We start from the raw sequence: 15,531 nt of genomic DNA on the forward strand, positions 1-15,531 counted from the left end.
GTTTTTATTTTAAAGTTTTTTTTTTTTTTTTTTTTTTTTTTTTTTTTTTTTTTTGGTGGGGGGGGGATTGTTGACATTCTTTTACTAAAATATTACAAAATGTAACTTCCTGCTTCAGCGGCATTTCAGCAATGCAGTTTAAAAAGGAGATGAAGTAATACCAATGATTGTGTCAGTGATATTACATGCTGTGATACATAAGAAAAAGCATTTTAAGTTTGAAACCTAATAGCATATATGGCCTGCAAAGGTTCTGGTGTGCAGGATTCCTTTTTACTTGTTCCTGGAGTTCAACAGAGCAAGTGGCATTGAGATTTTCACTGACTGCTAGATCCTGTGGTGTAACAGCAACTCAGCATGTCTCTCTCAAAATGGAGGAACCTTTTCAATGAGAAAGGAAAGGGAGGGAAAATGTCTGCTGGGAAGCAACTGTTGTCTTTTATAAGAGTGATGGAAGAACATAAACACACTGGCCTTTGAACATCAAAGCAGGAAGATCCTCATCTGCCTTTAAACTGCAATGCAAAATAAATTCTTCCCATCCCGCCAAGTTACATATTCTGCTATCTGTCTGCAGGTTTTATAACGACACCTTCTGACACATGGTTTCCCCTGATATTCTCCATATTCTTTGTCTTGCTGTGCATGTTTCCCTTTTTCACATGATTTTTTTTTCCTTGTTTATTGATGCAGTTCTGATGAGAGAATAACTGTGCTAACTGTGGTTTTGGTCAGTATCATAGGGATTGAGAGGAGGAGTAGCAGTGCAGGACAGACAGACTCTGGCAGTTATATTCTGTATCTAGGAACTCATCTGAGCCCTCATAGTTTATCCCTGAGAACCTGAGCGTGTCTCTCCATTACAGCTGCCTAACTTTCCTCAGGTTTATTTTTGAAGGCTACTGGGCTAAGTTTCATGGCTGGATTAAAAGACCAGGCTGTCTTGCATGTAGGATAGCTTCAGATCTCTCACCAGTTTTCTTTTGCTTCCTCTATGCACTATAGTACTTATAATTTATTATATAATTTATTATTAATTGTTGTTGAAATGGGTAAAACTTAGAAATATTACTCAAAATAAAGAGTTACAGAGATAAAGGTAGTTCACCCTTCTCCAATATAGATGGTCAAATGAAAGTCCAGAGGGATTCCTGCCATGAAGATTGTCTAGCCTAGAGTAAAGCAAGAAACAGCACTGAAGAAAATTCTTTCTTCATCTTTCTTACTTCTGCTGCAGTCAGTTCTTTCTCTTTCTTAAAATATGTAAGTCTCATGATCTGGTAATTGCTAACACACAGATTGGCAATGACAAACTTCCTTTCCCTCCCTTCCTAGTCAATCTAACAGTCCCATCTAAGTGCGTGCTTTGGGGGCTAAAATAGGAAGTACAAACTTCCTATTTTGTGCAATTGCACAGACTTTCCTTGAAAGGGGGGTGTCAGCTTCTCTGAAAGTGGCATTTGAGGTTCACAAAAGATGTAGCAGTTATTTTGAAGACTTACTTGCCAAGAAAATCCTGTGGTTGGTTTATACTTCTGTATCCAGTTCTAGGCAAGTGTGGGTTTGCTGATTTCTGCATCAGAGGATTCTGGTGCTAGGGGGGAGGCTGAACAGGGAGAGTCACCCATCAGGTTGAATCATCTGCCTCATAGACACCCCTGGATCCAGGTAAGGGAATGGCTTCCTTTCTGGGGGAAGCATAATGGCAGAGTCTGCTGTCATACAAGGACTTGTGAGTTACTGAGGGATTCCTTAGCTGCAATGATTATTCAAGGGCTCAGCCAGCTGTTTGTAGTCCGAGGAAGTGGCATTTGGGAATAATCTATAAGTCAGTAGGAATTTAAAAGGAGTTTTTCTGTGCTCCCCTAAAGTAGAAAAAGTCTCAGATCTGTAACATATTTAAGCAGGTGTGTGTATTATGATTTTGAGACAGCAATGAGAGATGGCCAAAAGGACTTAAATTCCAGTATTGAACAGTGTGGTCCATGGTCCTGGAGCTGCTCAATCTACTTTCACTCTCTACAATCACCAGAAAAAAAAAAAAAAAAAAAAAAAAAAAAAAAAAAAAAAAAAAAGAGAGAGAGAGAGAGAAGGAAATAAATAATTTTAATATCTTTGATACTATGTCTACAATTTGCAACTTCTTTGGGGGGCACCTAGAAAAGTAATATGTTGAAGGAAATTCTCAAAGTGAATGAATATGGAAATCCAACCAGAATTGCTGGTTGGATTACAGCTCCTAGGAACTGTGTGGTTCAGATAATATTTTTAAGAAATACATTCCATTGTTGTAGCTCGTTAGGAAGGCTTCAAGCATAAAGAGCAGAAGAATGAAATTAATTTTAAGGATGAGTTCTTATAAAAAAATTAGGATTTTTTCTTGTTGCTACTCAGCTGACCAAATCCCTGCACTTCCTTGGAAATGTACATTTACTTCATTCTTTGCTTGCATTGCAACAATACACAGTAAAAAGACATGGATTTTATCCTACAAGAAATGCTTGGTAGAAGTTCTTCCTGAATGTCACTTCAACATGATCTTAAAGAAGTTCCCTTATTCAGTTTTACTTCTCTTTATGTGAAACGAAAACAACAGCTCCACAGTAAGCAGGGCAAGAGAGTAGCCAGTGGGCAGTGAAAACTCTGAAATTCTGAGTTAGGATCAAGCCTTTGTGCCAAGGACAATATGAACATGAAAGAGATTTTCATCCTGCTGCTGAATCTGTATTTGGTCTTCTGTGTTCAAGCCATTCAAGGTGAGATTCAAATTTATATTCTCTTTTATCCTTCCATTATTGCTATTCTTTTTATATCTGTCTCCTTTCAGCTAATGCTGTTCCTCCTTTTCTGCTTGCTTTTTTACTTCCTTCTCCTATTTTCTAAGCTGTAAAAGAACAGACATCCTGATCAAAACCAGCATGTAGCAGGTACATGTGCAGCCAAATCAGTTGTATGTTGATGGTATGGACAGGTGAAATACTGTATAAATGGATGAGATGAACAAGCTGATAGCATAATGAGTGAAAGAAAGGAAGGATAGATCCTGATAGTGAAAACATAGGAAAATGAAGGGCTGCATAATTCAGATGGCAGTGCACAGAAGTAGAGACATGTGGCCGGACACAAGACAGTGTGGTGGGGGCTACCAAGAGGAAATTCCAGATGACCTGATTTTCTTTTTGTGCAATAGCTGACAAATAAAGAGACCATCTGCCATATCCTTTGCTTGTGTTTCCTTTCTTACACAATGAGAACTTATTTTCCCTCCCCTCTCGTCCTTGTCTTGTCCTTTCCTTGTCCTCCCCTGTCCTCTAAATTGATTTAACAGAGCTGGGAATATGTAGGACACCATACCTGCCACCAGGCTAGGCCTATAGCCATTCTAAAGACAGCAGAAAAAGAGTGTTGCCAGGAGTTGTGCTCCTGGACATCTACCCTTTCTAATGCAGATGCCTCATGTCTGCAGTAGCTGGAGGAGTTGTGCTGCCTGGCCCAGCATCAATTACAGGATATCTTCTGTGGAGGTCTCTGAGAGAAAATGTATTACTGTATAGGTCAGACTGGGTTCTTGGCATTCTGAGCCTTAGCCCCACATCCGGACCATCCTTTTCTATGTGGGATGCTCGATTTTCTGGTTATGCAAGGAATGCAGTAGAACTTACTTTGTATTGGTTTTCAGCAGATCAAAGTAAGGTACCTCTCTTACACCTGCTAAGACAGCATCATTCTGTTCTGATGGATTTTTGCTTGTAAAAAGCCCCTCAAACAAGGTGATTTTAGCTCTCATCAAGAAATATTATTTGAGAGAACACACTTCCATATGCACACTGACACCTTTGTCATCTGAAGGTGCAATATCCCAATAGTGCAGCATGGATATTACCTTCAGAGAAAATAAGGAAGGATAAGAAAGCAGCTTGCTTCATAGTGCTTGTGCCAGAGGCAGTCTGTATTTTTTAGCTTCACAGTTGTGAACTTTAAAAAAAAGTATCCTTGATGCCATCTCTGGATCATAAATCTAGTTACAACAAATTAATTTGGACATTCTTCTGAGTCATAACAAGGCTATTCCCAGAGCATCTCACTTTTAAATAGACCTTTCTAGCATTATAAACATTACTAGGAAGTTAGTAGCAAAGAAGCTCACACAGCAACACATAAGGAGGAAATGACCACCATATGTCTGCTGACCATGGTATCTATTAATCCTTGGAAATACTCAGTGTTTGAAAAGTGATACCTTGGCTAGAGCTTTATGCCATGCAGGCACAAAGATTTCATTTAATTGTTGTTAGTTGTAGCTTGGTTTCGACACTTGTATATTGTGGAGGTGTGCAGAATGGTCACAATTCTGCACATATTTTCATGGAGTCGTGCCCCATCCCTGGAGATGTTCAGGGCCAGATTGAATGGGGCACTGAGTAAAGTGGTGCAGTGGAAGGTGTCCCTGCCCATGGCAGGAGGGTTGGAACTACATGATCTTTAAGGCCCCTTCCAACCCAAACACTTCCATGAGTCTGATTTTTCTGGTGCCAAGAGGAGAATACAGTTATCTGTGCCTTACCCATTCTGTACCTCCTGCTATCTCTCACCATTTATATTGTTTTTCGCCTGAATTCCTTTCCCAGAAAGTATCCCAATGAAAAGCTTGAAGTGCTACAATGACTACAATTCACAGGTGACATGCACATGGATGGAGCATTCAGAGGCTCATGACCTTGTTGGTATGGTTCTTTACCAAAGGGATAATATTAAAATGTAAGTACCTGAGATGTGCTGAGCTAGATAAAAGTCCAAAAGGAAATTGGCCATAACATGGAATATTACGGACAAACAGTCAAGTTTTCAGAAAACACATCCACCTTTCTTTTCGAATTCAGCAAAACTTGTGACTGCTCTGAGGCATCAGGAAGAGAGGAATGAATAGGCTGTGCCAGTGGAGTCTTTTTATCACCATTACAAGTATTTTCCATAACTTTGGTGTAGGATCATAGATATGAAATAAGTTGGGGCATATAGGCTGTTAATAATCAGCATTAGGGGAGAAGGAGGTGTCAAAACAACTGTTATATTGTTTGTAAACCCTAAAGGGAAGAGACATTCCCCCTGTTATTTTGCTCATTTAGGAGCATCACTGAGAGTGTGGTTTTGATAGCTTTTGAGAAATGTGTGTAGACTGTATATTTATGAGATGGAGAGGACTGGTAAGTTCTCTATCTGTGCCATCAGTTTTCCTCCCAGAGATACTGGTTTGTTTATGACAGTATCACTCTGTTACATATGTTTCCTTTTCAAAAGGGAACCTAATCACCAGACTGGATTTTTGTGAGGATAAGAAAGAACAGAAATGGAGGAATAGTTAAGGGAGAGAGGAAGGCAAAGATGGATAGTTGAGAAGAAAATTATTTCGAGTCTGGGGATACAAGAAGAAAAGGAAAGAGGAAGAACTCTTGATTTTATTGCAAACGAGAGGGAATTAATAGCAGATGAAAATAATGGAAGAACTTGCAGGTTCAGGACCTTGAAGTTAAATACTTCTGGGAAAAGATGATATAAAGTTCCTTGGATTTTTGAAGGATTCTCTGAAACATTCGTACATGATGAAGTGTGTGGATCATGAAACATAACTGAGATGAACTAATCAGACAAGCAAGTATTAAACATGGGTAGTCACACAGCTGAAATCAAAATAGCCAACAATTAAACAGGATCAGCTCATACATTAAGAATAGTTGACTAAACCCCAAACTGTAAGGTAATGCTGGTGAGTAGATAACTTTGGGGCCTCACACCACTTGAGCTCACTCTTTTGCTTAAGGCTACACACATATTGCAGTGTGCAATCCATACTTCAGCAATATCCCTGGTTTCCTTGCTAATACACAACTTATAAAAATAGCAATAGTGCTGAATAATGCTTGTTGACGTATAGTTGGCTAGAAGACTCCATCCTATCCTGGAAGAGAGTATTTGGCCTTAAATATTCACAACTTAAGATTTCTCATCTGAGCTGGAACAAGATAATATACTGGGCATGAAGTCATAAGCACAAACAAAATTCCACAGAGTACATAAAGAAGCAACACATCTCTCCAGCAGCTAAGGCTACTGCAACCACACAAAGATTATCCTCTCCTGCCTAGTTTAAAAAATTGTTTCTAATTTTCATGATGCTCCTTGACCTGGAGAAAGGCCATCTGAAAGGATGATTAACATTGTGGATGAAATCTTTAATGAATACTTAAAATCCCTTGGCAGAACAGAACTACTAAGGACATTGAAGTGCATTTTGGTTGAGAATCTTTTTCTAAGTGTTTTTCTGGTACTGCAAAATGAAAGTCTTCAAGAAGCTTAGGATCATCAGAAATTTTACGGCCTTTAACTCTGAGTAAAAGGTGTATTTACATGATATTCATTTTCATCATATATTTGTCACCTAAAAATATGAGATTACATAGAGCTAGGCTAAAAAGTAACCAAAATGAACTGGTAGTAGCATTCTGCTGCATGACTTTGAAATGGGGAGGCAAAATTCTGGTGTTAAAAATGTTTCTCGTATTAACTGATGCAAACAGGACTAACAGGAACAGTGAGAAGAGGATATAAGTGCCTTTGTGAATTACAACAGCAGGATGGGATGAAATTGGTTTCAGGTGTTTAATTTTGCACTAACTACAGGTATTCAAATCAGATCTTTATAGATCACTTTCTCTGTACACAGGGAGAACAAAGACATGTTTTGCAAACGCCAGACAGAAAATTACTTAAGTGAAACTCCAGATGTGTATGTGCACTGGGTCTGCCACAAGACTACAGACTATTTTGGAATAGGGGTAGATGATATTTATGGCTTCAGACCTAAAAAGGTGCTTCGAACAGAACTGGATGTTGATCTTTTCCAAAATGGTAAGGCTTAAATACCAAATTCTCATTTCCTAATGAATTTTAACGATTTTTGAGAATGTATTTGCCATTCACCTGGAAGTGAATTCCACTTCCATTTTGAAAACTGCCAAAGAGTTCCACATTGAGAGGGTCAGACAGGCAAAGGAGAAGGCAAGTTTCTGAGAGCAGTTGGGGCTGGTATCATCTCAGAAGCTATTCATGCAGGAGGTACTTGGTCTGCCAGGGGTAAGATACTCTGGAAATGGGGAAGCTTACCTAGATGTTTTCTTCCCCTCTTTGTGTAATTTCCTCATTATCTCCTCTCATGCATTGTACCTTCACCTTCCAGTTCAGCCTCTCCCACCTCAAAACCTCTCAATCAGCTCAATGACATCAGGAGACTTCTTGCTGACCTGGAAAACAGCCGATGGAAGCCAAGGGTTGGGCAGTGCACTGGACTATGAAGTCACTTACAAGCAGGAGTGGGAATCCTGGGAGGTAAGAACAGAGGAGCTGAGCAGTCCCGGTTTGGACTGCACCATTTTGGGCAGTTGAAAGTCTGTGGTAAAAGTTGTATGAATTAATGTTCTTTCCATTCTCAGGGACAGTGAAGAGACACAAGTGTTGTTTTGGGTCAGGTGGAAAGGGCTCTCTTTCTGTTAGCAAGTGACTTGTCCAGTGAAATACCATTTTTCCTGAACTGAATGCTGAACTGAATGCAAAGACCTCTTCTCCACTCAATGAAACCTCCAACCACAGTACTTGGATTTGAGTTGGGGTTGAATCCCTCTTAAACTGAATTAAATCACATTCCAACAGAAGGCTGTGCATTCATGTGGGGAAAACAGCAAAATGCATTTGAAGCTGCTCTCCCTTTGAGACAAATATGTTTTGGATGGTTTTTTTTGTTGTTGTTTTGTTGTTTTGTTGTTGTTGTGTGTGTGTGGTTTTTTTTTTGTTTGTTTGTTTGTTTTTTTTTTTTTTTTTTTTTTTTTTTTTAAGTTTTTAGGAGTCCATATCCTTTGCCCTATCATTTCTCTAGATCTGCATATGTTTCTGTTCTGTACCTGTCAGCCTGATCTTTAGATTTTAGGGGAATTACCTTGGCCAGATTCCCACATTATTCTGTGGTGAGCAGTGCTATGAACATGTATAGCTGGAGCTGAAGACAGTCTGGACTTTGCAAGCTGCAGGAGTTTGCTACTTGTTGTGGGGGGAGATTGTGCCTGACAGTGGCCATGCCTTGCCCTTTCTGAGTTGTGCTGCAGCACATGCTGGAGCCTCTCTTGTGTGGCAGCGAGGAAGCACCACATGGCAGCATGTGCATGGACCATCACACTTGTGGGACTGTTGGAGATGCAGCCTGGCAGTCAACTTCTCCTCTCACTCTTTCCCTGTGTTCCCTCCACCTCTCTGTTCCCCAATGTCCTAACTTCCTCCGTCTCTTCCTGTCCCTCCTCTCCCCCAACAACAGGAAGCCGTCTCTCTCCTGCTCTCCAACACCACACATTGTAGTCTCAGCCACGAGGACCTTGTCCCAGGGAGCAGCTACATTGCCCGTGTGCGAGCCAGACCGGGGCAGGCCAGCGGCTTCTCTGGGCAGTACAGCAAGTGGAGCATGGAGGTGTTGTGGAAGACCACTGAAGGTAGCATGGGATGGAGTGGGGCCCTGCAGGGTTGGAAACTGAGAAGCCAGAACCTACCTGCCACTAACCTTGCACTTACGTTCTCTGAAGGTGGCCTTCAGCCTAGGAACCTTCACTGCCTCTTCAATGGTGGAGATCGTCTGACATGCAGCTGGGAAGTGAAGAAAGCGATCACCACCTCTGTCCTCTTTGGCTTGTTCTTCAGGGCCACCCCAGCATCAGAGTATGTGCTCTGCCCATGGCAGTGTGTCTGTGCCCCTCCCATGGGGCTTCTGCCTGTCCCATTCCCCTGATTTCCATTCATCCTCTTTCTTCCCCTCAGAGAAGAGGAGTGCTCTCCTGTGCATGAGAAGACTTTGCCCCACACCCTATATGTGGTCCAGAGCTGTGAGATCCCCGTTAGCAATTCCAGCAGCCAGAGCCGGTACCATGTGTCTGTCCGGGCCAAGACAGAGGGCAAACTGATTGAAGCCTACAAAAACAGTGAGCTTCTGTGTTCTTTTTGGTTCTCTTTCTTGTTTCTTGGAGAGTTGCCTGTCTGAGCAAGTGGGGCTGAGGACAGTGATGATGAGGAAAGGGGAGTGGGAAACAGAAGAAACCATCACTGATGAAGAAAGCAACTGTATCAGGTCAGAGCTCTGGGATGTAGGTAAGGAGTTCCTCAGTGGCACTTGTTACTCTGAGGAAGGTGACAGTGATGGAAACCGTGTGCAAAATCCAAGTTCTGACCTGGAGCTTCTCAGTGAGCATTTACCACCCTGCTAACTTCTCTGTGATTTACATCCATGCGTGTCGCAGGTGACAGGGAACTGTAGTGAGAGGTGTTTGTGGTGAGTAGGAGTGTGTCACTATGTGATTTCTCAAGAAGCTATTGAGCTCCTGTGAGTTTGCGCAATGGCCCCTGGAACACTGGATGAGGTAGGAAGCCTTTGCCCAGTGAGGCGCACCAGGTAGGCCATCTCTGCCCATATGTATCTGAAGGTGTTTGGGTGACTTTTCAAACTCTAAAACTAGGGCAGCTCCTGCAGTGGGTGAATATATCAAGAGGTAGCTTGGAGAGAACTGAAAATTTCTGGAAATGTGGTGGACAGGTACGGACGAAAATATTGCTTTGCTGCTTTTCTGTAGAGGGAGTGCTGTTAGTATTCACAGGTATGGATTTTCCATTATTTAGTGGTCTACTGTAGTATTTGACTAGAAAATGAAGATGCAGAGAGTTAAGAAGTGTTAAAAAGCTAAGCCATTTTACATTGCACAAAACAACCTTGTTTTCAGTCCCTGGAAATGATTCACAATGTGGAAAGAGAGCACTCGAGCAGTAGGTTTGTAAGTTCTCTGAGACATTCAGTGTGTTCCAGTTCAGGTGCTGCCGCCTGCAAATGTGTCAGTAACAGCAACAGAGAACCAAGAGTATGAACTAAGGTGGATAAAACACAACATGACTTACAGCTTCATAACACAGAGATACCAAGTCAAGTACTGGGAAAACAACCGATATGAAAAGGTAACTTACAAAGTCCAAGAGTCATGGGTATTTCTTTGCTGGTCAAATGGAAAGACAATTCTTCTCACCTCTGTCATTTGTGCTCCTCCTCTCTCCCCAGACTCTCCAGGAGTTAAACATCAGCAATGATGAACCTCCTTTCATCTTCACCCTGCAGATGCTGGCAGCATCTACAGAATATAGGGGGAAAATGCGTGCAAGGGTGAATAGGCCTATGGAATATGAGGGACCTTGGAGTGAATGGAGTGAGGAGTTCACCTGGAAGACTGAGAATGGTACTTTTCATGCAGCTGATTCTGTCAGGTTTTGGTGGACTGTTAATGGCTGGAATGGCTCTTTAGTATATCACATTCTCTCAGCTGTGGTTGGAGTGAGGTGCCCATGGTCTAGTTGGAGTCACTTGCCAAGGCAGCTGCCCTGCCTGCATCCTTGCAGTATATCAACAATATTAGGGAAGGAAGTGAATGACCTTTTAAGGTTCTTTTTTTACTTGCCTTCATAAGGTGAGTACAACTAACCATAACATTTTCCATGTGGAGAATGAATCAAAGACATCCTGCCTGAAAAATTATCATTACTTTCTGATTCCAGTAGTTCATTCTGCTGTCAGTAACTAAAGAGCCTGATACTTTAAGAAGATAGAACATAAGCCATCAGCTTTTTATATTTGCACAGTGACTATAAGTTTGTGTAAAACACACAGTGGAGTCTGCTGGAGATATAATCTACATGTTTTTGCTGTTTATGGACTTGGAGGCAGAACATCTGCCATCATACAATCTTTTGCTCAAAGTAATATGATCTTGCATTTGTCCTGAAGAAGGTTGTAGTGGTTATACTGTGGGCAAATTTTGATGTGTTCATTCAGGAAGAAATTAGTATGCTGTTGTGGCTGCTAACAGGAGGAGCTCTTAGAAAATCTCTGAGATTCCATTTCCTCAGAACTCTGCAGATTCAGGCAGACTTAAGATGTGATGACTGTTGTTTGGGCCTGTTTATTAGCTTAAATAAACATGCCCGTTTATTAGCTTAAAATGTTTTGTTCTGATGTCATTTGCTTCTTAGCAAACAAGTAAAGGACATAATGAAATCCTTTGGTCAGTATGTTGTTCCAGTCACATTTGGCCTGTCCCACTTTGGAGGATATTCCAACAGTTTGAAGGCTCAGTGATCCTGTCCCTGCACATATCAAATTCCCTGAATAGTTGCCAGAGTGAAAAACCTGTCGCAGGAAACAGTCTCTCTGCAGGTGGATAGCTTTTTCTCTTTTCTCAGTTTCAGTTCTGGCACCTGTGGTTCTCCCAGTGACGCTCCCAGCTCTCATCATCGCTTTGCTGATAGTTACTTATTGCAGCTATAAGTATTTCCTCAGGTAGGATTGCATTGCAACATGTAGACTTAGCAGTCCAGGTGGGTAGCATAAAGTCTAAGGCACTTCTTGGCCCCCAGGAGAGAGGCTTGTGTGGAGATGGGCCTTGGTGGGCAGCCTTGTGCAGGGCTGTGCAAGGGAGAGAATTGGGTGGTGCTGTGCCAGTGCTTCACTGTGCTGAGCAGCACAGTGTATGGGGTGCAGCCTTTTCTGGTAGCAGCCATGTTGAGAAGCAAATCTTGAAAACTATGTTCTTGCTGCAGGAAGAAGAGAATGTGGGAGGAAAAGATTCCAAACCCCAGCAAGAGTCTCCTGATCCAGAGCTACCTGGGGGTAAGAGAGAACTGTACCCTGAAGGATTCATTATTTCTCTTTCCTTTTCAGGACTTTCAATAATCTTAAGAGCTCTTCTTGTTTCCTAGTCCACAATAAACAGACATCTTCATTTATCTATTACTTGGTTTTAGGAGAAGTTCTGGTCCTACTCAACAGAATAGTGCTCTTATACTTAGCAGACCTCTTTGTGCTGTGCTTGTCATCACAACTGTGATGTAAAATCAATGTAGAAAAATTTTTAGTACTTTAAAATTTCCTGATCCTGTTTTTTTAAAAGGGGGTTCTTAAAATCTGCCCGGCACTTGTGGACTCACCAACTCTCAAAAGCACGTTTCTAGGGGACACTGCCAAGTAGCTCCCTGAGCAGCTTGAATTTGCTCTCCTGAAGTCCAGACTAGCAACTCTACTGTTCCTTTTTCTTTTTCCCATTACTCTGAAAATTTTAAACTCAATCATTTCATGATCACTGTGGCCAAGACAACCACCTACCATCAAGTCCCCTAAGTCCTCTATTCACAAACAACAAGTTTAGGAGGGCATCTTTCCTAGTTGGCTCACCGAGTACTTGTAGTTAGGTCAGTGGTACGGCAATATGGCTTTGAAGAAACCATCTTCTGGAGAGGGGAACATACCTATGAGTTGTATTAGTGAAGTTGGATCCCTGTAACCAAGTGCTGTAGGCTCTCCTATTTGTTTTCTTTGTCCACAAGAAATGTACAATTGCTGATTCTACTGTAAGTGAGATCCTGCTCTTTGGTCATGTCTGCTTTTTCATTTTCAGAAAGGACATTTGGGAAGTTGGCCAACAAGCCGCCAGCTGGACTTCAACAAATACAACATTTCAGAGAAGATGGAGCAGGCTAGCTTCCTTCAAGTTGTGGACAGGTGAGTGAACAGCACATGATACCAACACTGTGGATAGTCTCTAAGACCTCACTGTGCCATGGCAGAATATAATCAAATGTTCTGTCACTAAAAATCCTATACAAGTTGCTTTTGAGGAGGAGATGAAATTTTTTACTACAGAGGTAACTGCATCTGTAAGAATTTTTTTTCTAAGCCTATGTGTAGCTATGTGTGTTTTTGACTAAGATTGGTTTATACTTTGTGTTTAAAACAATGATCTCTCTCACGAGCAACTTTTAACTTTCCCACATTCAGGCAGGTGAAGACTTTGGCAGAGTGCATTGAAGGGCAGACTAGGAAGACAGATGTTTCCCCTGTTATACTGGACCTACAGAACTCATACCATGCTTTAAATGAGTCTGAGCACACCGCAGTTGCCTGCTCAAGTATGAGTGCTGGTCATTCCTTTCCCATCTCAAGGAGAAACAGTGCTGATGCAAGTACTGCCTCCCACACAGCAATCCCTTGCTTTGCTTTCAATGGTCCATACTTGTACAGCCCAGTGGTGTCCTCTCACCCTGATATACATCAGACCCTGGAAATGGACCCTCTGGGTCTCAGTAAGAAATCAGTTTCCCTTCAGTATGTGACTCTCCCAAGGGAAGACTCTCCCCAGGCCCCACAGAGTCAAGAAGAGCCAGGAGCAGCTCCTCCAAAGTACATGCTCCCAGATCAGAAGGAAATGATGCAGCACCTCAATGACAAGGAAGGAGTCTCGCAGGCCTCACAAGCTTGTGGGGAAGGCACCAATAAGGGAACAGAGGAGCAGAACTCTCCAATGGCACTCAGCTGTACCACGTCTCCTCAACAGCGTCCCTTGGAGTACATCACCACAGACAGCCCGTTACTGCCATCAGCCAGCACCTCCACTCATCCTCCACCTGTCACAGCTGAGGAATCACCTTGTGGCTCACAGGAGCCCCAGCCTCCCAGTGACCACTCTTGCCATGAGTTTTCCCTGGGGAAAACGGGTGTCATGATCCCAGTTTCAGGTCAAGCACCAACCTCATCTCCTGAATTGGATACCTTTGGCAACTATCTTACTGTTCCTGAAGGTCTCCATGAATATTCAAACCCCACAAAGATTTCTTTGCTTGTCTTACAGAAGGAAAATAGTATTCCTAGAACGCAGCCTTTGTCAGAAGATAACTTGGTGGTGTTAAACCCTGACAGCACTGAGCCAGTTTTCCTTTGCCAGGTTGGTGACTATTGCTTCCACAGCCTAAAGACCATTGTGAAGATGGGCAATAGTCACAAAGACCACCAGTTCAAGAAACCTTCTGAAGGCGAGACAACACTTGGGCAGATTGTATGTGATGATGAATCCATCACAGGCAAGGAAAAGGATGTATGGAAGACAGAAAAAATACAGGCCATTCAGCTTTTCAAAAACCTGAAATCAGATGATTACTTTTCCTGGCAGCAATCTTTAAGGATCAAAGAAATCTGTTGAATGGATAAAAATTAATGAATACCAAAGAAACAGGTAACTGAAAGAAGTTGCAACTATCTGGTGAAAATGAACTCTCAAACCTAGGAACAAATAAAGACCAGTTCCATTTTCAAGCTTCCAGTCCAATGTATTAAAAAACTTGAAGTAGCTCAGTATCATTTTCAGTGGTCTTCACAGATCTAGCATGAAAGACAACACAAATATTACCCTTTAGCGTTTTTCAAACTTTTTGACTTATCCATGATGAACAGTTTATCCTCCTCATGATCCTGTAACACATCACAATCATCTTGCAGTTATATCAGATTGCTTGGCAAAACTCATGGCAGAAAATGCAGACTTAACAGATTGAAATGCCATCAGAAGAAGACAAGCTTGGAAACCTTGGAGAGAAAAGTTCTATTCTTAAAAGCGATTTTGTTTAATTTCTGTGCACTTGTAAAATAGCTCTAAAAGTCATCAAGCAACTTCTCGCTTTTCTATATCTCTGCCTTTCCACTATGGCATGAAATGGGTATTGTCTAAGGTGACAAAACCCCACACAGTTATTGAAGTGTAAATAAAAATTGAGAAAATTTGTTGAAATCCAGGAAAACTTTCTTAATGTTAATGTGCACTATATCATGGTGGATTCAAAAGATAAGAAGGAAACATTACTGAGATACATAAAGCAAATTGTAGAGAACCATTTGGAAGAAATGTCAGTGAAGGAAAACCCAAGGGCCCCTAAAGTTCAGTGAGAGGGAGTGGGGAAAATATTAGAAAATTGCAGGTAAGAGATGCTGGGAAGGTGCACAAGCCTGTAATTGCTGGGGTTCCTCTACTTCTAAGTGTTGAAGTACTATAAAATTTTCTTTATGGTTTATTGACTGTTTATGCATTATATACTTCATCCTAAAATGTTGATTGATTCTTAGTTAGTTGTTTTTTTTTTTCCTTAAATAATGAGAGTTGAGAAAGAGGAAACCTTTTTCCCAATTTTGCTGTATAGAAAGGGGTGCAAGGTAAGAGCATTTGTTCAGAACTGCTACTCTAATCAGTGAAAAGGCTTTGGTTTCAGACCTGAAGGTGGACTTGACTTCCAAAAAACTATATTTTTATTTGAAATATAAAATCTGTATTAGTAAACATATTCTTTCTTCCTATAAGTATTTAATTTCATATGTTAAGAATACTGTGTTTACAATAAAGTTACTATTTGCTCATTTGCTCAGGTCTCAAAAAATTCCATAGGTTCAGCTATGCCATATGTGACGTAGGACATTTTCTCCTGACTTTGCTGTATTACTTGACAGAGAAAATGAGTTCTGTGTTTGTGCCATCCAATTCCTCCTGCTGAGTTAATGAGACTGTGCTGATTCAGAAATTACAGTGAAATTATTTGGGTTTTTGAGAATTTATTCCTTGTAAATACCATTTTAAATCTGAAAGG

At 41.3% G+C, this 15,531-nt stretch overlaps 1 protein-coding gene across 12 annotated transcripts; it reads left to right on the forward strand.

The window, feature by feature from the left end:
• The first annotated feature begins 1,437 nt into the window (after positions 1-1,437).
• Positions 1,438-14,684, forward strand: CSF2RB (colony stimulating factor 2 receptor subunit beta). 12 transcript variants are annotated; one of them, XM_083860518.1, is made up of 14 exons: positions 1,438-1,668; positions 2,563-2,756; positions 4,629-4,758; positions 6,722-6,906; positions 7,235-7,383; positions 8,360-8,531; positions 8,622-8,754; positions 8,854-9,014; positions 9,890-10,035; positions 10,136-10,310; positions 11,311-11,407; positions 11,668-11,737; positions 12,522-12,625; positions 12,902-14,684. In XM_083860518.1, the coding sequence occupies exons 2-14, from the start codon at positions 2,687-2,689 to the stop codon at positions 14,097-14,099; spliced, it is 2,790 nt and encodes a 929-aa protein (XP_083716644.1). In that variant the 5' UTR covers positions 1,438-1,668; positions 2,563-2,686; the 3' UTR covers positions 14,100-14,684. The 12 variants fall into 12 exon arrangements, with proteins under 12 accessions (XP_083716644.1, XP_083716647.1, XP_083716640.1 ...); XM_083860521.1 differs by having other exon boundaries at positions 4,679-4,758; XM_083860514.1 differs by having other exon boundaries at positions 2,597-2,756.
• Positions 14,685-15,531: the final 847 nt, after the last annotated feature.

The sequence above is a fragment of the Zosterops lateralis genome (genome assembly GCF_965231275.1).
Source record: "Zosterops lateralis genome assembly, chromosome: 4".
Classification (NCBI taxonomy): domain Eukaryota; kingdom Metazoa; phylum Chordata; class Aves; order Passeriformes; family Zosteropidae; genus Zosterops; species Zosterops lateralis.

What these genes read in the sequence shown, in the direction of transcription:
- CSF2RB (XM_083860518.1), top strand. Translation starts at nt 2,687, where the DNA reads ATGAACATGAAAGAGATTTTCATCCTGCTGCTGAATCTGTATTTGGTC. An exon ending in CAAAGGGATAATATTAAAAT is followed by an intron (nt 4,759 to 6,721) that starts GTAAGTACCTGA and finishes CTCTGTACACAG; the next exon opens with GGAGAACAAAGACATGTTTT. An exon ending in CACCTGGAAGACTGAGAATG is followed by an intron (nt 10,311 to 11,310) that starts GTACTTTTCATG and finishes CTCTTTTCTCAG; the next exon opens with TTTCAGTTCTGGCACCTGTG.